This window comes from Stegodyphus dumicola, chromosome 4 (assembly GCF_044657685.1).
Source record: "Stegodyphus dumicola isolate Sdum_Otavi_A_Nest chromosome 4, ASM4465768v1".
In the NCBI taxonomy this organism is placed as follows: domain Eukaryota; kingdom Metazoa; phylum Arthropoda; class Arachnida; order Araneae; family Eresidae; genus Stegodyphus; species Stegodyphus dumicola.
In genome coordinates, this window is record NC_140771.1 from 132,637,457 (window position 1) to 132,664,277 (window position 26,821).

Genomic DNA, 26,821 nt, shown 5'->3' on the forward strand with positions numbered 1-26,821 from the left:
ACGGACTATTGTAACTATACATTAAAACAGATTTAAACACATGCATTAAAATTTAAAGTTTAAAAAATTAAAAAATACTCTAAGAAATTACCATAGCCAAATTTAAGAATCTTCGTCAGAGAAGCACAGAGTGCAAATGCTTCCAGACGAAAATATCAATTTGAGAAATTATTAAAAAAATTATAACATTTATAATCGTTTCTATAGCTGCAAATTTCGTGTAACATTTTCAATATATAAAAAAAAGATAATAATTAAACGATGAAAACTCACACCATGTCAAAACGAAATAACATAATTTCAAATCAAAATATTAACATTTCTTCTCGTAGTTCTTATTGTAAAAATATTACAATTAGACCATGTAAACATATTGTGTAACTATTTTATTAGATGATAATATTCAAAATGTATGCATCTTTCCAATTATTTTTCTGCAAAACTCTGAAATTTCTCCGTAATTTAATGTATCTAAAAGGAAAGTATCATTTCTTGAAAACAAGCTCTCCAAATACTATATGTCATCTTTCTTATTTTGCATAATATGTTGAACATAATGAAGGCAAATGTCTGTTTGAGCGACACTACCGAGAAATAAACTGTGTTCATGCACTCTGTTTTATGAACTAAAACTGTAGCCTTCTCTCTCTTTGTAATTTGCGTTCAATGTTTCAAGGACTGCCATTTCCTGGAAAATCGATTTCTGCTGCATTTTAAACGGTAAAGTATTTGTTTGAGTTATAATTAATCACACCATTAAAGTGCGTGGAAAATGTTGAGCAGGTGGGTAACTCATTTCAGCAAAGCACAGTTGGGCCATTTGCCACGCATTCCCTGGAAACCACTCTGGGATTAACTTATCAGTGTCGTTCGGTTTTATACAGTGCGCTAAAAATGACTAAAATGTAATTTGTGACATGAAAATAGAAATTTTATTATTAATTATGGGAACTATTCTGCAAATTTTGTAATAAAATATCTTATTAATTTTCTGCACGGAAAATAAAAAAATTAACTTTACTGGGATATTTTCAAGTGAAACGGTCTTTGAAACTATAGTTTGTCGAATATGCCAGCGATCTTCAACCGGTGATACGCGTACTACCGGCGGTACTCAAGACAAAATAGATGGAACGCAAAGAAACAAAGTATTTTAACTATTAAATTCCAAAATTAAATACCCTAACACCATGCTTAATTTCTTTTAACACTCGTAAATTTATGCGATCAAATCTTTGTTCATAATTAATAGCCGCTCATAGACTTTAGCAAAGTAATCCGTTTTTATTTTTATAAATATTTAGCCATAGACATAAAAAATGTCTTAAATGATGTTTTTAAAGGAGTAATAGAAATGAATGTTGTATTCAATAGAAATAAAAATAATAAGTTCCTATAAAAAGTAATAGTATCTCATTAATTCTTTTAGAATTTATCGATCTGTCAGCACGTCCATGTTTTTATTGCCTTTTTGCAGAACCTATTTGTGCGAACAAGAATTTTCTACCATGTTATATTTGAAAAATAAATACAGAACAAAATTAAAAGTGGATCCTAATTTACAATAAGTGAAATAAAAGCAGACTTAAGGAAACTGATCTCTCTTAAACAGGCTCCACTTTTAAATTTAGAATTAAAGCATTATAGCTTAAATTTTGATAATTAATATGGTAACCAATTTCTAATCTAATATTTCTTATGTGTGAATATTGAATAAAAATAGCAAATAGGTGTGCAAATGGCAAAATATATTTTTTTAAATATTGCTGCTGCGAAACTGAAAAATAACCATTGTAAAATATAGTGGTGGTACTAAAGTTTTTCAGTTACTGTTTAGGTGGTACGCGTTAGTTAAAATGTTGAGAACCGCTGGAATATGCCATTTAATTGCATTATCGAAACTTATTTGCCTCAACTATGCAAAATATACTCGTTCGTCGCTTTTCGAGAATCCTTTCTATGATGATCTGTTCATTCATCACTTTTTACAATTAGAGTTCGTATATATAACAAAAAAATACCCTTTAATCCATTTTAATATGATTTGTAAAGGTAAATCTTGCGTGTGCGTGTACTTTAGCTTTGCACACACAAGCATGTTGCTAGGCGTATAGCGCATTATTTAGTGTTCGGGGCAAAACCGTTAAGGAAAAAAAACTAGATTTGCTGTTCGATGCTTTCCAGTTTTCGAAAAAGCTCTGATCTTTAACCTGTTGAATGAAGTGAGCGTATACATTAGCCAATATTATTGATTTGAGAACTTTGTGTTTCTTATTTCTCTCCAATCCCAACATAGATGCTGATTAGTTACTGCTGAATTAATTTAATTCGGTACTAATTTAGAAGTCAGACAAGAGTGCGGCTTTTGGTGTGTAGAGAACTCTTGTTTAAGGAGATTATAAAAATTCTGTTGTCATTCCCTTCTTTCCATCAGTTAGCTATTAGGTTGCAAGTATTTTACAGAAATTTAACTGTCGGGTAGTTTATTCTGCCATCAATAAAATTCCGAGTTCCATACTCAAGGACCCCACTCCGGATTTGAATTCCTGGAGTATTTACAGGAGTGTGGTTTAATTTACATTGGTCAAACTAAGAAAACCTTAAAATTTCGCGTCAAGGAACATGAGGCATATGTTAGAAGAAAGGAAAGACAGAAGTCTTCTGTTGCCCATCATTGATGGTCCGAAAATCACACTTTCATTTTTTCTGCAGGCAAAATTATTCATAAAACATCTTCCATTGGTGAACTGGATTTTCTAGAGGCATTTCACATTCAAAAAAATCTTTCTGCTATAGTTAACGACCCTAATTCCAACCCATCTTTGCCTTCAGCCTTTAAAAAAATTATGTTTTAGTTCTGGTTTCCTCAACAGATGGCGCCAGTATCTTGAGTCTTGTCCGTTTTTTCTTATCTTTTCTCATCATATCACTATATCTTAACTCATTCATTTGCGCTTTTGCAGCTGAGGATGATGGTTCGGTAAAACCATCAAAACAAGCCCTGTGAAAATTTGAAAATATAACGCTGATTTTTGTTGTTTGACTTCTAAATTAGCACTCGTTCGGCGTGTATTTGTATCATAATTTCATTTAGCTTTAACACTAATAAACACGTCTCTAAAAACAGATCTTACTCTTTTGCCGTATAAAAATAACGACAGCTAATTAACGTATCTAATAAACACAATGACAGCTGGAATAAGTAACTCATTCGTAATAAAAATAAAGCTAACTGGAATAAGTAACTCATTCGTAATAAAAATAAAGCTAACTGGAATAAGTAAATTGTACATGATAAACACTTCTTTGATTATTTACCAGCAGTTTCGGCACATTATAATTTCAGCTTATGCAATAGCCACAGCGTTTTCGATACAATTGAGCAATACAAAGCAGAGAAAGGTATATCTTAAACATTTTAAAATAACACTTCATTATTAAAACCAAATACAAGGAAACCCTCAAAGGATTAAGGCATAAATTCATAAAAATACATTAAATCAAAATACTTTAAGAATCCATGAGAATAAATCGAACGTATTCAGAAACAATAAAAGAAGATCTTTATGATGAAATACACACAAAATAAAATAAATAAATAAGTAAATAAAAATGTGATAGCTTCAGATTTCTAACGTCGTACCAGAGGGGTTGTTAAAGTTGTTTATGCTTCCGTTGAGAATCGCAAGTTACAAGTCTAGTCTTGGATAACTTTCTCTGCTTTTGATATCTTTTAAATTGGTTTTTCACATTTATTGTTGCGTGCCTTCGTGACATAACGGAAGCACGTCCGACTGGCAATCGGGAGATCTGAAGTTCAGATCTCTACAAGGTCATGGCTCATTTCACACGTTTCGGGGCTTCTAAATAAACCTAATGGCTCCAGTAATGGAGTTCTCATAATCTGAACTTTCTATGAGTATAGAACTTATGATTTCTTTGTATGCATATAAACACGCAGTTGCAGCACCAGTGGAGGTAATGGTTTATCGTACCTAATACAGATATGAAGGTAAATATGATTACGAAAGGTCAAATGATTAATTGTAAGATTATAAGTAAAACATGCTATCTTGGAGATCTTTCTAAGAGCTATCACATCATCTGTACGGCAATCTGCAAATAAAACCAGTTGGCATACCTTGAAGGAACATCAGTGATTCGTATCTAAGATTTCAGCCACTGCTGCATTGCTAATAAGTATGCATATCCTCAATTTTGAATCTTATTTTATATTTTAACTAAAAGAGTAAATAAGGTAAAATTGCTAATTTTGTTTTTATCAACGGTTTAAAACGTAATGAAAAAATATCATACATTTTACTCGAAACAATATTCAAACTCTGAACTGTAAGAAAGGCATCTCCACTCGCGTCAGGGAGTTTCGTTCCTTCCAATGGAGCGCTGCGCAGCCATAATGGCTCTAGGAAAACTCTTCTAGAGAAATGGTTAGGTAATAATTCATTGAAAGATAAAAACTCAGCTGGCTTGTGCTAAGACACTTTCGTCTCACTAAAACAAAAGTGATAAAATTAAATGCGTTGGCGATTTTGTAATTAAACTGTAAATATATAAATAAATTTGTTTTATATGCCAACCAGACATTTAAGTTTTAGTTAAATATGTTGATCATGCAAAAATAACCTGTCATATAAAAATTAAAAATTAGGAAGTTAAAAAATACTCATACCTTACATATTTGGCTCACTAAAACGAAAATATCGCTTTAAAAAAAAATCATATTGCTTAATTTATTAAAAACAATTTCTACAGAAAAGGACGAAAGATGTTTAGATTTTATTCCGATGTTTGATTTTTATTCAACAACAAAAAATGGAATCTTAAGCCCATGTTGGAATTTAACATTTATACGCCTGTCTTGCAAATGCCCTACGATGTTAGAAAAATAGCATGCTTATTTCAAATGACTTTAATTCAGAAATGTCTGGGTCATGTTTCATACGTATACCCACTTTCCTCCCAAAAGAGAAAGGATGCAAGAACTTGTTTTGTCTTCAATCAGCAAGGCCTCTGCTCTAGATAATATGAACTGACTATGCCTTCCAATCGAAAACGCAGATCTAAATAAACGGAATAGAAAAGTATAGCATAGTATAACTTGATAAGCAAAAAGACATATTACATTTGCTGTTCAACTGGGAGATGCCAGTATCTTAAACATTTTCGTAGTAGTGTCAATTTTTATAAGACCTTCTTCGAGAAGAATTTAAATTAGAAGGAGAGGTTATATTCAAACTATTTTCCAGCAGCATGCTCTAGTGTTATCGGTTCTTATCTTATATAAAGCTGCTGTAGGCAAAAAAGTAGTAAATATTAAAGAATGAACTTCCTAAGTGTAATAAATATTAAAAATACTTAATTTTGCGACTACCTTTTACTTGACGCCAAAACAAAATATTCAAAAGCTGCTAATTAACTACAAATAGCAAGACATAGAATGATAAAAATAAAAGGGAAACGGACTTCTAGGAATTTTTTTTTTCATTTTCCTTTTAACGTTTTTTTTCATCTTGATATTTATTATTTACCGAAAAAATTTATGCTTTAATATCGCTATGCTCTAAATGGCGGAGAAACACTCAATACTTTCGAACTTTGCTATATTTATCTTACGTATATATATATATATATATATGTGTGTGTGTGTGATATATATAATCACGCACACACACAAGGGTTGGATATGAAACTTTAAACGCTTTCAATTCGAGTCTAATGCTTTATTAGAAGGATGTGGGTTAAAGACTTAAAAAGCCTTGCAAAACAGTGTTTATTTCACTTCACGAGGGTGGACGTGGAAAGAGTTTTCCAAATCTATTCTGTAGAATATCCCAACAGGGTACTTACGTATTATCGCAACCAGGTTAGCGCGATTTGTAAGTTTGAGTAAAAAAGTATGAATAGAAAGAAAATGTACATTTATTAATTACAGATAATTTTTAATACAGTTTTTTATATTATTTTGTTTTAAAATATAAAATAGCAATTAAACTCTTCCGGTTTCAAATTTGAATAAGTTGCAGAATTATTTTTTCGGCGGAAATCTTTTGGCTATTGCTTTCAGCACTGATTGAAAACCGTCTTCGCCATTAACAGCTTGAGCTTGGCGACATATAAATTCGATAAGGTATGAGTCAAGATGATGACGGGCTGTTCCTCTCTGTTTTTTGTTGCGCCATTTGGCTGAGCCCCACATGTGCTCTACATGTTGTGTGTGAACGCCCGTGTTGGGATCCACAAAGTTATATTTGTGATTAACAGTTCCATGCAGAAATCCAGCATTTTTGAACTCACTCCTATTGTATCCTTTCCAGCAATCCGAATAAATGATGCTTCCTTCCTTGATATTTTCGCAATTTTTTTCCATGAGGGTAACGGCACTTCTGTTAGGTACAGTAACCAAAAAAGTAATTCTGCAAAAAAGTAATTAAAGTATTTCAGGGCATTAAATCTAACCAGTAAGAAAAATAATTTCTTTACGAAAACCTACATAGAACACGTAGGGTTGCCGTAAGTAGGGTCGCCAAATTTGGCGATTTATGCGAATTTTGGCCTGGTTTCGTTAATACGTAAGTACCCCAAACAGCCTCATTGGTATTAAGACCGTGGAACTGTGCATTATGTATAAGTAATTCAGCCTTACTCTGATGCTCTTAAAACAACACTTTCACCAATTTTGCGACGTGAAGTTTTTATTTAATCCCTATGTGGTAACCGTCGGCAGGTTGCGCTGATGGCACCGTATAAGGATTAGTATCTGAATAAGTTGGTATTTTGTTTAGTACATTTGTTGAGGTTGCGTATCACCTACTTCATTTTTTAATGCAAAATATATTTTTTTTTTCAAATTTACGAGAAACTATATTACAATATCTGATAACATGGAACCATTATTGTAAGGTAAAGTTATCGCCCTCATTATGTGAAGATCTTCCTAACGGCTAGTCTCTCTAGCCGAGAGTTCCAGAGCATTCTGGCGTGTTGTTCCATTTAAAACAAACTGCAGATTGAATTAGTCACGCCTGCTTAATTTTTCAGTTGTCTTTTACATACATGTCCTACAGGCTTTGGATGACAGACCAGTGCAGAACTCTAAAACTTCTTGACACTGATCGTCAAGTTATGTCTCTTCTACTGTCAACCGGAATGAATTACTGCGTCTGCGATGTCAGACCATGTCGTCTCACACATCGTAAGAGCTTGAAAACAGTGATTTCTGGGGGACCCCACAATCGATTTACTCATCTCCTTGTTGTCCGCCGTGCTGATATAAGACATATCCTTCATAAAACAAAGTTTAAACAACTGGTTAATGAACAGAGGATTTGAAAACAGAGTGACCGTCAAACTCATTCACTATATCCACAAACTTACCACGATATTTTGTCCCAAGCGTCATCATTCCATACCCACGCTTCTTTTTGAGCACGGTATAGTCCGGATCATGATCGTCTGAAATAACTAGTTTTAAGGAATCTAACGCTACAATCAAACTTTAAAAAATAATTAATTATTTCCACTTTCGATAAAACTAGCAATCATTTGAATATAATTTTGGAAAGCATTATATAAACAGCAATTAGAAAAGAGTTCAGAAACCAGGTAACTTATAAGCAAGGAAAGGAAGAAATTATTATAAGTAAATAGTGTGATGAAAATGCTGAAAGACTTCGTAAAAAATTTAACGTTTAGCAGAATCCTCACGACAATAAATTCACATCTATCTATGAGTTTCCAAACCAGTTAAATTAAGCTACATTTCTAAACGTAGAGATGCTCTTAAAAACAGCAGAAATTGCTTTTGAAAATGTTTCGAAAATAGTCTGAATTTTTCTCTTCTTTAATTCAAAAGAATATTTAATTATTACAAAACTGTTATCAGATGCTGAAACATTGAAATATCTACATGCATTTGTTTCAATTTAAAGAGATACGTATCAGTTTAACCTCATTTTCTGAAGTATTTAAAACACTTCTTAAGAAAAACTACGGCACTGGTCAGACTATCTTATCTGTACAATTTTTATAATTTGTCAAATTTGAGGAAAACTATATTTGCAAAAATGGATACGAAACTTATAAAATTTGGTATATTTTGCAATCATCAAATAATGTCCAAACTCTTGATGTACGTTAAGCGAATTACTGCTCTGTCTAAAGTCTCAGAAAGAACTGAAACAATAAAAGGATATAAAAAGAATCTTTATTTAAAACTAAGAAAAACAGAAGACTCACTTGGTCCTTTAAGGTAACAGTCAAATGTAAATGTTTAAATCCAAGCAATCTATTAGCCGAAGGCTACAGAAATCAATTAAACGCGAAGTTTGTTCCCAATCTAAGTGGCGGGGAGATTCAGTATCGGAGATTATAATGCTAGGCCGAAGACTACAAATCTTATCTGAGCTAGCAATCTAGTAGCGTGGCCTCTAGATGCAGAACACACTCTGTTTTACAACGCAAAAAAAAATCCTAGTCTTACATACGTTAATTTTCTGATTTGCATTCTGAAGTGGAAACGGAAGAAATAAGTGACAGTAAAGATCTAAATCATAAAATGGCTACTTAGTTAACATAGCGGAATTCTACAAATTTGTTTTCGTATTTGTTTCTTTGACGTTTTTCCAACGTAAATTCAAAAACTGTCCTTGAAACACAGCGTGGCATAGTAAAAAATCATTGGTACATTATAAATTTCGTTATAAATTATGCTAAATTACGTAAATAAATATAACGAAGGTTAAATGATATATGATGCACAGTAAAACATAACCAGCATTAAATTAAGTAAAGTTTACTGTGCGTGTAAAAAATGAAATTTTCCTTTAATTTACAAGTACATTTGCAGTATAGTGATAAACTCTTCAGCTAACAATGAAAGACGCAGTTTAAATTGAGTATGGTGAAGGTACAGTGAGATTTGCAGTTACCGTTCCAAATCTCACTTAATGCCTCCAGTGGCTCCCTAACTAAAATATGTTGGAAGCTGATTTGGTGGCATTAACTTTTCATTTCGCCGACTGGGCGTCGGCTTCTCCGTCCACTCGCCTTTTAGGTAGTAGAAAATGTTGTTAAGAGCTAATGCATTGATCATTCTACTGCCCACTTCCTACTCCTATTGTCTTGTGATGTAGAGTTCAATACATATAGCTAATAAGTGAATCCGTGATGTCTTAAGGTCTCTGCTCACAAAATTAAATGAAACTACAAAAATGCCTGATCTTACTGAAGTGGTAGAAGATAATTCTTCTCCGATTTAAATTGTTCAATTAGTGGTCGCCTTTTTGCGTTAATTCCTCTTCTAGTAAGGTTAATGTTATTAATTAAACTTACGTCTCCCACGTGCTAAATGTGGGATGGTGGTCTGTAATATTAGTAGTAGGGTGGAGTCTAAACACACAGGTTTGATACCTGGTTATGACAAAATTCATTTTACAGGAGTTTCTATTCCAGCAAACCTAATGACTAAATTAATACACTTTTTTCTCTCTTTTTTAATATGAAATTAAAGTTTCTGATGCTCTACTTTATCATATTTTCAGGCTAGAAAGTAGCAGATCTTCAGAGGATTACTTTTCCTCTCTCGCAACTCAAAGGTAGCTGCTTAAACTACGAAACACGGATACTGCATCAGATTTATAGTACGGCATATTTTACACACATTATGAATATTTTATTTGCTAAACGACTTTAATGCACGTACACTAAAATATATACATATATACTTTATATATGTATGTATATATATATATATATATATATATATATATATATATATACATATATACATATATAAAGCACTTTATTAAAGCAAAATTAGCTTTAGTTAAAAGGATTTTTGAAAGCTAATGGCAAGGCCTTTTACTCGAAGCTGCACTGAGGATTGAGAATACTTAACTTTTCAGTCTGATTTTAATGATTCGCAAAATTAATGTTCGATGAATTTTCGATTCAAGCACACTTTTCAAAATGATGGTTAGTTTAATTTTGGATGTCCTGTAGGATTTATATTTATTTTAACTAACATTTATTTTAAGTTTAAACTATCTTTCCTGTCAAGCCTTACTTTCCCCTGGAACTGCCAATGCCAGAATATGTAAATTTGAGTAGAACGCGCAAGCATTCAAATTATCAGCGGAAGTAGTATGATTTAAATAGAAAGAAACAAGTTCGGTGAGGGAGAGTTATTCTTCTTACTTAGCGAGCGCGGAGGTAGAAATCGAGAATTAAAGAACCCCGCGTTGCGGCCTATGTGCTTGGCGGGAAGTAGTTGCAATTGTTCCAGTGAGCTTCAAGTCTGCTGAATTAGCTGCGGTATTTGTAAAACGCGGTGAGTTAGTTATTTTAGAGAGCCTCGTAGTTAGAATCTTCTCTTTATTTTCTTTTCAGGTTATTATTTTATTTTGACTGCCTAGTTGGCAAAGTTTGTAAGCGTCAAGAGGACGCAATTGTAAATTAGTACGTTGAATAAAAAGGGACTTAAACCCTTTATAAGACTCTGTGGTTTATACAAGCTTTCACAGTCACCTCTTGGTTGCGTGCTAGTTAGAGGCGCGTAACGTTATAGTCCATCAAAAGAAACATTTTAGCTATTTAAAACTTAAACAAACTGCTTATAATTCCGTATTTAAACAATTTTATAGCAAAATGTTAGATCAATTTTATTTATTTTTTTGGAAAGGGGAGGGATTACATCACATTGTTCTTCTAATAATCTGTAAGGAACTTGCAAATGTAATGTAAAACGGAACTGGTAAATTAATTTTAATTAACAGTCATTAAAAGTTGAAGAAATTAAATATAGAGACTCTTCTCCTGTTTCATTTCTTTCTAAAACTCAACAGCAGAACAAACTACTGCGCCAGATAATTTAGCTACTTAATGGAAGCCATTTTTACGAATTATACGCGTTAATTAGCTATTACAGCAGACAGGACGATCTTTTTTTGATCGAGCTCTACGTTGTTTAGGAGGATTGAACGCTAGAAACACTATTGCGCAATTTCCTCGAAACGGGAAAGGAAATTACTGAGGCGACTCTATCTGTAAATTCTGAGGAAGCGGAATTCCTGGCTGTCATCGAGTAACAATGACTAAAGCAGTTTCCCCAATAGAAAGATGGATACCCGCGTCAAAGGTTAACTGGAACAAATGTTTTAAAGGATTCAACGATTGGATCAACTCTAAATCCTTATTCCACCGTATGAAGAGAAAGCGGAGATAAATTGACTTTATGTGGTTTTTGCAGGCAGAGACTATGTTATTTTATTTGTACCGCAATAAAAGTCATACTGAAAATTATGTGTGGGGATATATGAATTCAGAAAACGCTCCTACTGCAAGTACATTATTTTGTTATTTAAGATATATTTAAATTTTTTCAAGTAATTTTTCTAAAACTAGTTTTATAAAGCAGTTTTAAATATACAAGTTCTCAGCATACACACTTCATTACAGTTTTATAAGATCTTAACATTTAATAAATATTTCATTCATTAGGAACATATATTATTGTTTCATGAAAACAGTAAGCGAAGGTAACTAATTAGCAAATACTTCAGGTGATAATATAATAAAAGTTTTAACTTTTTAGTTGAATAATAGTGAAACTAACAGCCAATTAATATTCCATCTGAAGGTTTTATATAATAATTTATAAAGAATTTTTTTTCAGTCCTCACGGCTTGCCTTGGTGGTGAAATTGGAAATATGTTCGGCTGGTGATCAGAAAGTCCGGAGTTAGAAACCCGACGATAATATACCTGATATTTTAGGTTTGCCTTCAAAAAAAATTCCTAAATGCTCTACAAGATGGGAGTTAATAAATTTTAAATCTAAGACTTCAGAAAGCTTTTCACTTTTTTATATGAACAATAGTGAAAATAAATTCTTAGAAATCAATGTAAATTTTTGTTACAGTAAAGGTTTTCAATTTTTCGAATTCGTGAGAACTGCTAAAATAATTCACAAAATCGAGACTAAATTGAAATGCCGGTAAAAAATGCAAATATTCAATTGGTTTTAACTTCCATTTCTTAAAGTTTCTAGATATCTCACTCTTGTTTGTTTATTTCTTAACTACATTTCGGTAAGCAAGTGATTCCTTAAAAACAATGCTGGCAAGTTCTCTATTGTTGCTTTGGAGGAAAAAAAGTTCCTTACCAAGCGCCTTGCATTTTCCTCTCTGTTATGGACAATTTATAGACGAAATTTGCATGGAGATGATCAAAGAAGTACTTGAATATATTAGACAGTTATCAGATACGTGATTTTAGGTTCGCGCTCCAGCCTTTATCTTAGTTGAGGTGTAATACTTCCCTTTCTCTAACGATTTACAGTTGAAAAGGAATCATTTTATTTTGGAGAAGACTGAATAAGTTTTGGAAAGGAATCCAGTAACTCCACGCGGGCTTGTTATAAGATGTAACGCAATTTATGTCAAAGCTGCATTATGGAATAGGCGCGCACCTCAGTCGCTTCGAGATAAGTATTTTAAGGTCAATTGTATGTAAAAGTTATATATGCAGTTAAACTTATATGTGCTGCTTATGTCCGAATAAATGTATCATTTGTATTAAAATGACCAAACGTGCCTTCGTCTGTGAATTATAATAAATCAAAAAATGACACACAACACCAACATTTTTAAATAATAATTTAGGATAATAGATTTAAGATCCAAGATCCAAGAGATATTAATAGTGCTATCTCATCAAAACACTATATTATGAGTATATTATTTATATCAATATTTCTTCTTGTTAATCTCACCAAGTATAAAAGAACATTTAAATATGTTGGAGAAAATAATCCTCAGAAAATCGCATGAAGCAGCTAGATACTATTACAGATGTTGTTATATTAACTAAATATATTCAAATATCTGAAGACCGGTTAATTTCCTCAAGTGACATCGAATGTATATACTAAAATAACTGTCTACATAATAAAGTAATTGCTACATTAAAAAAATAGTGTCCCTCGAAAAGAGAAATTATTTCACCATAGCGTAATTTTAATTCCGCGAAAAAAGTTAAACCTAAAGCAAGCTTCGAATATAGCAGTATCCTCAAAATGTGCTTCTAGGCTATTGAAAAATTTTCTGATAATCCAATAATATTCCCGAAATTTCAGAATACAGCACTAAAATTTATTTTTAATATAAAGCAAACGCACCTGAATACATTTTAGCATATTTTTAAAGCGGAATAGGAAATAATTAATACTGTTTGGAAATATACGTTTCAGGAGATATTTTTATTGAGAAAAAGCGTGCCTTGTCAGGTTTTAAAACCCGTTCTTCATTTGAAAGAACTTTTCCATTGATTTCAAACACATATATTGAAATCACTCAACAACTTTAAGCTTTGATTTATATTTTAATATCCAGCCCTTTTACCCAAAGCACGAAACGGCTTGGCATTATTGAAAGCTTCCTAAGCTTCCTCCACGCATTTAAACTAAAAAGCAATTCCGAGTATGAAATCATACGACTGATATTTCCCATCACTATCAGAGCACCCAAGAGGGACCACGCCATAGTTGAAATCATTTGCTAGTTTAAAGGTATGCTGGATGAATTTTCTGAATAGTTAGATTTTAATAGTTTCACTTAATAGTCAGTACATTATTTTAAACTTCGAATGTTATAGCTTTTTCTCGTCCTTCCTCCACTAGGGTACCTGATTTAGGTACATTATGAGCTTGAATAAAGTACAATCTGCACATATATCATTGAATAAACTAAACCTTTTTCAAGATCATCGTAGTTTTCACTGACCGCGTTTGATGACGTGACATTGAATATCATTGTAGACACTTTGCTTTATTGCACAAATCCTAATTGTCTTATATAAAATTAAAACCGTGGCATGAAAATCATAAAAAATAGCTACTTTCTAAAATGATCTTAAATTTAAAGAAAACCTGTGAAGTTTCTCTAATATAGTTTTCCTGATATAACAAGCATAAGATTTAAATGCATGAAATCAAAATTGTTTTCAACGAATTAGTCACAACTTATAATGCTACTTTGCCACTTCCACTGAAGTATGGATAAGGTCCATTCACAATTGTTCTATAGTAGAAATTTAAGCATCTATGATTTCCAATTCTTTATTTTTCTGCTTAATGAAGCTTACGGAGTTTGTACTAAAACATTGAAACACTTCAACCAGCATAAGCACTTTATTTGCTTAACTTGTAATAATATAATTGTAAAGTATCAACATTTTTCAAAATTTGCGAAATAAAGTAATATATGTTAATAATAGTACTATGCACTACAAGTAGAACGTTTTGTGACTTATTCTCCTTTCTTGGACTTTTATAGTCTACAACCTCTTCCTTTCAGCTTGAGTTAAACGAATATTTTTATCGACCATCTCTAGTGAAAACAAAATTAATTCGCAGTTTGAGTTATAAGCCTTAATGCATCTTTTTCTAAAATAGTATGTATTTCTACAGTGCACATAATTTGTAGAAAAAAAAAGCTGATGTTATTAACTTTCATTCAAATGCACGTTATAATGGCATACATAGACACGAGTGATAGATTTAGGATTGTTTCTAACAACTTACCCAAATAGCCTTCAGTTCAAAGGACAGAAAGGATTTCTTCACAGCTTTATCATACAGTGGCCTAAAAAAAGAGGAATTACAGCGTAAAATTACTTCTCATATTACAAGAATGTTTAATTTTATGCTCAAATTTAACTACCTAAAACAAATTTAAACCCAGCAATTAGGAATAAAATGCTAGACATAAAATCATAAAATATAATATATTATACTTAAAAATAACTTTTCGAAATGACAAATATAGAAACGATAGAAAATTTGAAATAATTTTATTTCCTCTAAAACGTCACGCGGAGATATGTGCACTTATTTTCTAAAGAAAAGGTTTACATCTTCCAAACGTACCTTAGCGCTTATTTGACTGTATCGCTAGTGCAAGAAGCTTATAACAAATATTTCCTCAATTGACAGTACTTTTCACTTTGCCAGGGAAAACGTATGCTTAGTGAAAACAACAAATGCATCGCAAATTGTTTAATAAGTAAAGAAGTAAAAGTTTAAAAAAATATATGAAGGATGAAATTAAATCATTCTGCATCGAATCATGTAACAAATGAAAGAGTTTATTAATTCTAGCAATATATTTTTAATAATTGCTAGAATATGTCAGGCGTTCAAAAAGTTATCATCTGGATGTATAGTACGTTTAAATACATTTTAAATTATTTCAGTTGTATAGCTTCTTAATACCTTGAAAAGTAAATTTTAAAATCTTATAATTCAATAGCAATGCATATCCAGTGGTAAGTACTTAGGAAATTAGGTGTTTGCCAGGTAGGTGGAAGATGCGTTTAAGATCTACTTCATACACTGTTGTTAAGTCGCACGAATATTAAATGATCTTGTGGTGTAAATTAAGATAACAGACATGAAATAACAACCCTAAATTTTAGAAAGACCTCTGCTAAAGACTTTCCAAACTTCATATAAAATTTCCTCTACGAAAATATGAAATACTTTTTTTTTTAATTTCAAATACCAAATAAGAAAAGAAATATGCATTTTAACTAGAATGCTTATTTTCAAGTGCAAAAACAAATTAAAGCAATTGAGACATACTTCTTTTCCCTTTTATTTTAAAAAAATGGGATAAAACGAATGAGGAGTTTAAGAAGCTAAGACTAAAATACTTTTCATATGCAGACTAAGCACGATCAATTTAAAGAGGAATTACGAAGATAAAGGGCAAAATATGAATGTAAGCAATATTGAAATTAATGACACAACGTGAATTAGAGAGCATTAGTAGAAGTCCCAAAGCACTGGGGTATGAGAAATAACAGACCGATTGAGGAAAATATTTGAGTTAAGGAGAACAGCAGCATACTAAAGTTTTTCAGATTCAACTTTATTACTTACATCATAAATTTGCAAAGATAATCTTAATATTTTAAATCTCGTTCCCTATTAGATAAACTGAGTTAAAAAATTACTTTCCTTCATGTTAATAAGAAAAAAGATGTTGATTTTGAATCGAGATCAAAATCACATTTTTCCTAAATTAAATAAATGTTTCAAAAATAGAGAAAACGAATGCCCTAAAAATATGAGATATAATTTTTACGCAGTCGGTTAAAGTAATTAAGTCATTCTGAAGTTTTATTTCTAGAGCGTGTATTCGAAATGTTTGTTTTGCTTGTTATTTCTATTTTTCAGTTATACATTTTCTCATAAGTATTTTAAACAAGTACAAGAGACATGCAAATAAAGTTAATTTATTCTTCTACTCTCTATACGAAGAACTTATAGAAGAGATAAGATAAGACAAAAAGGCCGATGCATTTGGAAATGGTTTTATTGCCCTCAAAGACGCCCTTAACAGTCTTAACAGATAAATACTGGATCAATTGTATCTATCCTAATGATTACAGGGGAAATCAGAAAGAAATGTAAATAATTTCGAAATCATTTTCTAGCGCTTGGGAGAAATTCCAATTTATCTTCAATGACTTAAGTCAAAAATACCACACGCAGAACTAAAGCCTAAGATGTTCCAGTATGGAGACAAAATTAACAAAAATGTGGTTTTCTTGAACCTTTCTTTAACCTTTGAGAAATGATTATTTTCTTGGAAGCTCAGATCTAATGGAAATTTCTTAAAATGAATAAAACTTCTATAAATCTTACAACATAAACAACTTAATACATTTTGCTAAATTATATAATTAGTTGTTAAGTTCATCGATAACAAACTACGCACAGAAGCAACGAATATGATATATTTATACGAATGCTACAATTGCACATTACAAGGAAATAGCCATAATTTAATACTACGCAATATGTGAAGACATGTTTACAAAACAGACAGATATTTGTGGGTATCTTATTGCTATTTTTATATATCATGTATATATATTTCATTTTTATTTCATTTCTGAGGTTACGGCCCTCTTTACCTTCCTCTTTTTTTAGCATCGTCTCTCCCGCCTCGAGCGACCTCTTAAGTGGTACGCTTCTCTGCGATATAAATGATTGACTGTGCTTTGAAGTCCTATAATTTCTAAATTATAGATTACCTGCCCTGTTGATATACACGTAACGAAAGAAAATATCCTTAATTTTTAATACGCGGTTGGGAAAATTCTTTGACACATCGTGCAACGGATACGGTTTTCAATATATTAAAAATGGTAAGTTTACCCCAAGGATTGTGCATTAAATTATCCGAAATGTTTATACATTATTAGTGTACATTGTGAATTTGGAGGGTAGTGCAATGAAACTTCATCAAGCCATCAAAGCAATGTGCGATGGCATCATTTAAGAACACTGATTACCTTTGAAAAGGCAAGAGATCCAGATAGCCAAGGGATTCTAGAGAAACAGTGGAAAAAAATGAGTTTAGCGCGTTCTCTTCAGAAATATAAAAAAAAAAAAAAACCGCTTAATCCACAAATTTTGTATTCCTTAGCCAATGAATTAAAATATTTTGCCTGAGAGATCGTATGTGATATCATTAAGTTTGCAGATGTTGCAACATTTAGAGCTGAAGGATTAGACCAAGCGATGCGAATTTTGTGATCTCTTTTTATAAGTTAGAAACCTTGAAAGACGACGATTTTGCCATCCGTCTAATAGTCAGACACGGAAGCGATGTTTCATTTGAACGGAATAGTAAGTTGCAATTACATCGAGATACTGGGAATGAAAATTTGCTGCGCGCTTACTGAGAAGAAATTGGATTTGCTTCAATTAAACGTATCCTACGCTAATTTATGAATAATTTTTATGAACCTTTTTTTCACCAGCAATTTCATATTCCAGCAAGATGGAACTGCTGTTAAAAGGAATAGTAAGCTACTTCGTTTCGCGAATTCGGATAACGAATGCTTCCTCGTAACTGGATTTATCGGTATGAGAACGATGAATTAGCTTTCATGAAATTGGCAAAAATCTCCCAACCTAGGTGCCAACAATGTTTTTCTAATAAAACATTTTAATCGATGACAACGCTCGTTCACATACGTCTAATCTCGTGGATAATTTTATGTAAAGTGAGGATATTAACCAGATGAATTATCTAAACAGATATCCAAATTTAAACCCTATAAAGCATATCTTATGCTTGAGAAGCTCTTAGGAATGCAAATGCAACTGTTCTCCTCCTCCCAGATCTATCCCAGTATTTAAAAAAAAAGCTTTTCTACAGGAGTGGAATTGTCTTCTACAAGCACTCATAACCTAATGATTTCTAGTCTGAAGTCACGGTTTGAGAGCTATATTAAAGTGAACTATGCCCTCTAGAAGATTTGTTTGTTCAATTTTGTAACGTCTTTTAGATGCTCCTGGGCCGATCAGCCTTACACATGATCATGGGTGTGTAGCATGACTATTGGTGTTTTTAAACGGCTGAACTCTTGCAACTTAAGGCCTTCGTCGGGAATAGCCGACGAAGGCCGAATTCCTTGTGATATAGCCGGAGTTTAGCTGTTCCTTGTGATATAGCCGGAGTATCGGATGGATCAGCTGCTGTCATTGTACATCTGTACTTCAGGCTCTACGATTTGCATCTAAAGATAGTCCAGCTAACGTTAGTGACAGGTGTAAGCTGCAAATACATCATCTTAACTTTCCCAGCTTCAATCAACCGCTACATCAGTCATTGTATGGCATCTGTATTGATAAGAGAGATGACAAAACTATAGTGTATGAAAAGAAGGCAAATTCTTTCTACCGGACTACAGCTGTGAAAGAGGTCCAGTGCAGATATTACACAAATCATCACCGACATTCTTATTTAGAAAGGGATTGGTTGCTGTTGGGTGTGATGGAACAGCGTCGAGACTGGAAAGAAAAAAGGGCGTAATTAGAACGTCTTGAGATCTTTGTCGATCATTTAGCCTTCTGAACACCAAGAACCCCGAGACGCATTCGAGGGAGCGCCAGATTTTACGGCCACAAGAATGAGAAAGTTCTGCTCTAATTTTAAAACATAACACCCCGGGAAGGGTTGGATCCGTGAGCTTCTCATTTCTTTTTTCCGGTCACCAGAAATTATCTTCGACTCGCTAGAATTGTAAATGCTTTCACGCCTCAAAGACAGAATATGCTTATAAACATCTAAATCCTGTTCCGGATTCAAACACAGACCTAATGATACGACAACCAGCAGAGCTAACCATTATGCCAATCAATGTACCATATTACTGTTGTATCGTATATGTTTCGCTTATCAACTTAGTTCATACAAATTTTCATTCAACTCTGAGAAAATTCCCTTAATTTTGAACATCACTGTAACCTGATATATGTTGAGTAGCCAATGAAATTCTGACACAAATTCTAATTATATGATATTTTTTTTTATTTCTTATTAAAAACATTTTATGAGACTCAAATATTTTTCCAATTAAAACGGTTTAATATGAGATTCATCTGTTCTGATAACATTAAACAATCAAAACCTACTGTTTACAAGTTAATTTTGTGTTATTGTCTTTCTTAATGTCATTTTATAGTCTTTAAATCAGAGTTTCTCAGTGGGCATACTGACTCCCTTGGGGACGATGAAATTTAAAGAGAGTCAGTGATGATCAAGAGGTCGATTGGAAGTTCATAGCCGAATACGCACCTGCAATAGGGTTCAGAAAAAAAAAAAAAAAAAAAAAAAAAAAAAAAACTTTTTTAAAATTCATATTGCCTTAGTCATTATATAGTTCCAAATAAGCTAGAACAACTTATGTTCAAACTTCAGCCCAAAATATTGAGGCCTCTTGAGGTTCCACACCTCAAGTGAATATCTGTACTGAGTTTTTTAACGGTATTATGCTCTTTTTCGTGAATTCCTTTGTCAAAAACGCCATTATTAGCGCGAGAAATTGCTTCCCCTACCAGAATATCAAATTAAATGCCAAAATATGATAACAGATTGCAGAACGGGTTTTAGTCTGACTATGATCCTAGAATGGGTTAACCAAACACGCGGTTTCCAGACCTTTCAAAGACTTTGAATTGTAAATTATTTGGTTGTTTGGTGTATTTAGTCAATTCTGTTTTATCCGTCATTGTTTATGTTGGACTAAGAAGACGTCAACTAAAAGTGCATCTTTTTATAATGTTTTCGGAACTCCATTAGAACTTAAAGAGACAGTTTTACCCACGTATGCTGATGTAATGACCTCCGTGTCGAAAATAAGTAATTGCGGAAAGAGAAGAAGAAAGAGCAGTCAGCCAAGGACATTACTGAATTCGTTTCCTGTGTCATTTCATAAATTTGGAAGAAAAGTTCTATACCTCAAGTTCTATTCGTCTTATAAGAAATCACAATGAAAAGTACGAAAACGTAAAAAGAATAGCAAAATCTCGGAAGGGGTTTGATAAAATTAAGAAAGATCTCTTAGATCAGGCAAATAGTATTTTGTTTGATATTTCTGCATACAAGTGTTTGAAATAAGAACAATGTAAATGCTTCGTAAAGATTCCAAGCATACAGCGGAATTTCTTAACACAGCAACGAAATGAAAGAAAAATTACGATTGGGTTGATCGATGTTTCTGAAAGCTGAAAATTGCAACGTATAAGAGAAAGACAACAAAGAAGGAAAAATAAGGAATCTGAAGCAAGGGCACATAAAAGTGATGCGTGCTTGTCTATGACGATTACAGATTTAAAAGCGAATGTCGTTTTAGTGTCTGATTCAGAAGACATCCCTGAAGATGATGACGGAGATTACGTTAGTCAAGAAGCAAAACTTCTGAAAGCAATTGATCCTCAAATTTCCTCAAACTCCAAGACAGACCAAATGCGAGTACCTCTGCTAAATTTAGCTCTTCCTTGTGATATAGCCAGAGTATCAGATGGATTAGCTGCTGTCATTGTACCTCTGTACTTCAGGTTCTGCGAATTGCATCTAAAGATACTCCAGTTAAAGTTATTGACAGGTGTAAGCTGCAAATACAGCGACTTAACGGTCTCAGCTTCAATCAACCGCTACACTAGTCTTTGTATGGCATCTGTATTGATAAGAGGAATGACAAAACTATAGTGTATGAAAAGAAGGGAAATTCTTTCTACCGGACTACAGCTGTGAAAGAGGTCCAGTGCAAATAATACACAAATCATCACCGACATTCTTATTTAGAAAGGGATTGGTTGCTACTGGGTGTGATGGAACAAGCGTCGACACTGGAAAGAAAAATGGCGTAATTAGACTTCTTGAGATCTTTGTTGCTCATGAACTGCGTTAGTTTATATGCTTATTGCGCAGAAGCTGTCTTTTTTCAGAAGATTGATAAAAATAAATCCGGGCCACAATAGGTTTCTTTAACAATTGGAAAATCCCTGAAAGCATGTGAAACTCTTAACGTGACAAGTTCTGTCCCTATTGCAGTTATCTACCCGAAATTTACGAAAACGTCTTCAGTCCTAATCAAAAATACCTCTTTGATATTTCTAAGGCAGTATCCTCAGAGGTTTACCCTTCAGACCTATTAAACAGGGGCCTTGGAAAGATGGAGAACTGAGGATAGCTCACTACAGCTAACATAATTATTTGCCTTTATGTATCAAGTGCCAAACCAACACCCGATTTTAAGCTACTGGCCGAATATGTTGTAAAAGTTTCTGTCTCATCATGGTTGGAATAAAGAAAATCCTGGCAGCAACACGAGGAGCACGTCATGTTCGTCGAATGGTAAAGAAAAGTTCATTCTTGCCAAAAAATGTTAAGGAAATCGTTCACGAAGTTATTCAGAGGAACTGTTATTTTGTTCACTCTGAAAACATCCTGTTCTCGAAGTTGGAAGATGAACGAGCACGTATTCGTAAACTTTGACCCAAATTGAATTTCAAAGTATAGGAGTATATTTTGAGAAGATTCACTGGGACAATCTCTTTGAGGCGCTGGCTACATTGAAGCTCAGCGACGAAGACATAAAATTGATTAGAGGTGGTTCTCAGTTTGAAGTAAAAAAGCTTCCTTGCCATTCTCAAGTAATAGAGAAGCACATGAGAGTGGCGACTGGAGTTTCATCGGCAATATGTGGTGCAGAAGCCACAGATGAAACCATACGCAGTCGAATAAAGTCCCAGAACAAACTTACGAAGTTGGACACCAAGGTGAATTTCTTCCGTTCTCTTATGGAACCTGAAGATTGCGAGTGATTAAGCTGAAACTTCTTTACTGGCATTTTTTTTTTACCAAATACAATCTTATGTTGCGTCAGGAAACAAAAATGATGTAAAAAAGCATTAAAAAAATATTGTTAAAAATAATTTGATGTTTTCATGAACATTGCTTTTTTTATTTACCTCATGTGAAATCAGAAGTTGCCGTGCGATTGAGCTGCAGTTTTTTTTTCTATGTGTTTTTCATAGAACAGAAACAGCTGTTTGGTCAGAAAATAATAAAATTTGATTTTGTTTAGCTTTTTTTTGCTCTACCCTAACCTACAATTCATTTGCTTTTTAAATTCATCCTAACCTACAATTCATTGGCATATAGTGAAAATTCCACTGGTTACAAAAAAAATTAATTAAAATTTTATAATTACTTGTTTATTGATATAAATCTGTAACTTACAGTAAGGAAGAAATCACAACAAGAAAAGACAAAAAATTATTTAATGCATATTTTTTAAATGAACAATATTTTTATATATCAATATTTTATGTAATAAATGGGAAACAATAAAACTTGCTACGGACCAACATTCTTATCATTAATTTTGTTATGATTATGTTACATTCTATGCATTATAGAAACAAATATACGGGGTCAATGAAGAAAATGAGGAGCTGATGCAAACGAAAACGGTTGGGAAACCCTGCTTTAGATGATGAGGCACAATTTTGTAACTAGTCACTTCCTTTTGTTCTGAATTGCTGCAGAGTTAGATTGAATAATTTTCTTAATTTCCTGCTAGAGTACTATGCGCTCTCTTGTTTTCATCAGAACTATATGCATGTTACTAAAGCTTAACCTAACATTTAAGAAGTATTAAATTACATGCACCGGAACGGAAATATCCATTACACAGCCAATCTTTCTTACAGCTCGACAACTTAGTTCGGCGGGAGAAACAGATTCGCAATAGATATTTCAAACGAAACTCTAAATCTGGCTCGAAATCTTGTCGTCATCAACCTTTTAGAGAAGGCGAAATTTTTATATCTCAAAACATTAAGCATTTGTGGAGAAGAATGATTTTAAAGCAGGCGTTTTTAAACGAAGCGTTAAGTTTCCGTGGGTGGAATTTCACGGGTTCAGGGGATCAGGAGGACAGCCTTATATTTACTTGTGAGTATTTAGTTTATGAATATAAAATATACTTTTATTAAAGTTTTAGATTTATCAACGTTTTCTATTTTAATTTATAAAACAAATTTAAAATTATCTAAATATATATAAATGTATATGTATTTTTCGAGTTTTGGAAAGATGGGGAATGATTGCAAATAGTTAAAGGGATGAACGGTGTAAAAAACGTTAAGAACCACTGATCTAAAGATTAGCCGCCCCACTATCTGCTCAGATGGTGTGAATTAAGAACCCGATTCTATATAGCATAACCCAAAAGAACCAAGACTGTCAGCGAGCTGAACCTAACATGTAAAGAGGGGAAACTGTTCATTCCGAAATAAATAGGATGCATATGGGCTTTTTTCTGTATTCTGTATGCAATATGGCTAAAGGTTATGGGCAAACTTAAACAACGCATATTGGGATTAGTAAGCAGCACCTTTCAAAGAAAATTCTTAGTTTGCTAGGTAATCTTAAGATAAATTAATGCATTTTTTGAAAGCAGATATTTGGTGGGCGCAATCGCAAACTACAAAGAGTTGACTACAGTAAGATTTAGTAATACTTGCTGCGTATCTTACCACTCAAATTAGTATGTGCTGTACCCATTCAGTTTCCATACATTGAAAAGTTTTTTTTTTTTTTTTTTTTTTTTTTTACTCTCCTCTTCTATCACTGCAACAGAATGTATCTATGCTGTATTTAACAACTGCTAGCATTCATTTTACATGGACAGAAAACATACGGTGAAACCAAATAATTGTGGATCTTTAAAAAACTAAAGAATACACCTGCAGCAGTTTAAACGTCATATGACTACATTTTGCAGATGATTCAAATGTTTTCACACATAAAAATCAGCTAATTGGTTTCCAGCTTTAATGCTTCAGAATTACGATAACTGAAATAATTTTGGCTTTTCTTTCTTGAACTCATTCCTCCAGCACCCAATGCGTGATTAATTATGTCAAAATAATAATTTTCATTTATATTAATACGAATGGAAATAAGTGAACTGAACTTTGCGAAAGTAAATATTCTGAAAGCAGCAAGAGGAGCGAATTCATTATTTGTAATGCAGAACTCATTCTATTGAATTTTTAAGGTACAGTTATTGCACTTGTTAATAGAATAATTTGATAAAAAAGACTTTTGACAACGGGTAATGAATAAACTTTAAAACAATTTGTGTTCGCTAACGATAATATTTGCTCGAACAATACAGGAAAAATTCAGGCATTATCCAACAAAGCTTACCATTTCACAAGAACGCGTTTTCTGCAATAAATTCTTCATTCATGCTTTCCTTTTCATTAAAGATTGTGTTCTAATTAATTCTTAATATACGTTAAATAGCAATTTATTTGCTAGTATTATTCTCGACGCAGCAAAAATTAACTGAAAAAAAAAAAAAAAAAAAAAAAAAAAAAGAAAACAAAGAGAAATACACTAAGGCGTGTGCAATCAAGTGACGACCATGCTGATTTAAACAGCAGACAATTAATTTTAGACATTGTTTACCGATTTTAAATATGTACCGAATGTTAAAGATGCACTAAAATATCCTTTTTATTATAGAATAACACGTGCCAGTTCTCTCTAGAAAATTATATGGGCCTACTTGATATTTCGAGCAAGAAAACAGACTTCCTTCATCAGCTTTCATCAACTGAGGTAAAACAATTTTTTATACATAAGAAATACGCGTTTTACTTTAAATATTTCAATAAACAAAATAGGAAAAATTGAAATAAAATGAGATACATTAAAACTATTTATTGGTATTATTTACTTTGAAAACAAAAACACTGTTAAAAAGATCAGAACTGCCTCCTTAAATTGACTTGTAGAACAAGCAAGTCTTGCGCATATATCTTTCTACATGAAACTGTTTGGCGCACGTTGTCCTCCAACAGAAAAATTGACCGAACCTTCCAAAAAAGAAAAACAATATATAACGTTTTTATCGTGACTGACGTGAGTGAGGAAAGTTTTAAAATCATTAACTTGCACTTTGATTAGTTTTACAAGTCTTCACTGCAAAATAATCAAATCGTGCAAACAACATTATTTTTAAGACACAATAGCACGCCGAACAAATACTAATTCAGAAGTCAAACAACAAAAATCAGCGTTATATATTCAAATTTTCACAGGCCTAGTTTCGATGGTTTTACTGAACCACCATCCTCAGCTGCAAAGCTTTTGCATATTTAATTTAAAATTTTTCTTAAGGAAGGTTTTTGATAATTTTTTTTAAAAACTATTAAAATCTAAACTTTTTAGTATTTTCAAAGCTGAAAAATGTAGAAAATCGTTTTAGATTAGCAGAAATGTTCTCCTAGTATAAAATAATTTAGAAGAGAGAGGGATATTCGAAGACGTTAACATAAATAATAATAATAATAACGATAAAAGTAACAATAAATAAATAAATAAATAAACAAGACAATTTTTTTTTCAAAAGTTCATTTAAATCTCTGACCTCTAGTCAAATATTACTGAAGTCAATTTAAAACCAGCATTCATCTCAAAAAGGAACACCGGCTAAAATTCCAAAATATTCTTAACTGCCTTCAAGCATAACAAAGCGCTGGCCATACAGCAATCGAGTTTTCCTGATGATTAATTTCCATAACATTTAACGTTGATTGGCATCGATTATTTAAAAGTCAATGAAGTTGAATTTTACCTAATTGTGATCATTATATATTGTATCTCGTTATAAGTTATCATCTTAACTCAGTTTGTTGACTGTGATAAAGAACCAATTATTATGTGTTTATTTGTATTTGATATCAATCGTTTAAAAAAACTATGGTCTTTAAAGTATTTGTTAATGAAATGATAACTAAGTGAAAAAAATTCAAATAAGATGAAGCTTTATTATAAGATAGTATAAAAACGATAATTCTAATTTTCTTTCATCTTTAAGTAAATTTCATTCTTGTTTTGCTTAAAGTTGCTCTAATTTTTATCTTTTTAAAGAGGTATACTATACATACAAAGTAATCTTTTTTTACAATTTTAAATACAGAAGATAAGTAGAGTGATAAAATTGGAAAAATAAAATTAAGCCATTATATTATGGAGAAGAAGATAAATACTGGATACCAAACGGTAGCTACTCATCTTACAAGTGTTTATCTTAAGAGATTTTGAATAAAAATATATAGAAAAAATCTGATGTGTACACCACATGATGAAGAATAAAATGACGTCTTCTATTACATGACAAACATTTATTTAACTACGAAGACGTTGAACAGCAGAGTAGAAACATGATATTACACAGCGCTTTGCACTTCTCTCTTAAATGCAATACTCACCATTGACTTTGGCTAACTGCATATTAACTTAATATAAGTATTACGCAGCAGAGAACTTGCTTATCAAGCGCATGCGCTAGGGAAATCAACGGCGGTTGCCAACATACCCCCTTTCGACGTTGATTCTCCTATTGCTGAAAAGTAAAACAAA

At 32.4% G+C, this 26,821-nt stretch overlaps 1 protein-coding gene across 17 annotated transcripts in view; it reads right to left on the reverse strand.

The window, feature by feature from the left end:
• LOC118204330 (uncharacterized) overlaps positions 1-26,821 on the reverse strand; it is a 1,054,928-nt gene that overhangs the window by 485,378 nt on the left and 542,729 nt on the right. For all 17 annotated transcript variants that reach the window (XR_015040777.1, XR_015040778.1, XM_085815465.1 and 14 more), the window contains one exon: positions 14,599-14,659. Coding sequence is in view for 5 of the 17 variants with exons in the window: in XM_085815465.1 (XP_085671591.1) it covers positions 14,599-14,659 (61 nt within the window). In the remaining 12 variants the exon portion in view is untranslated. The remainder of the gene's footprint in view (positions 1-14,598; positions 14,660-26,821) is intronic.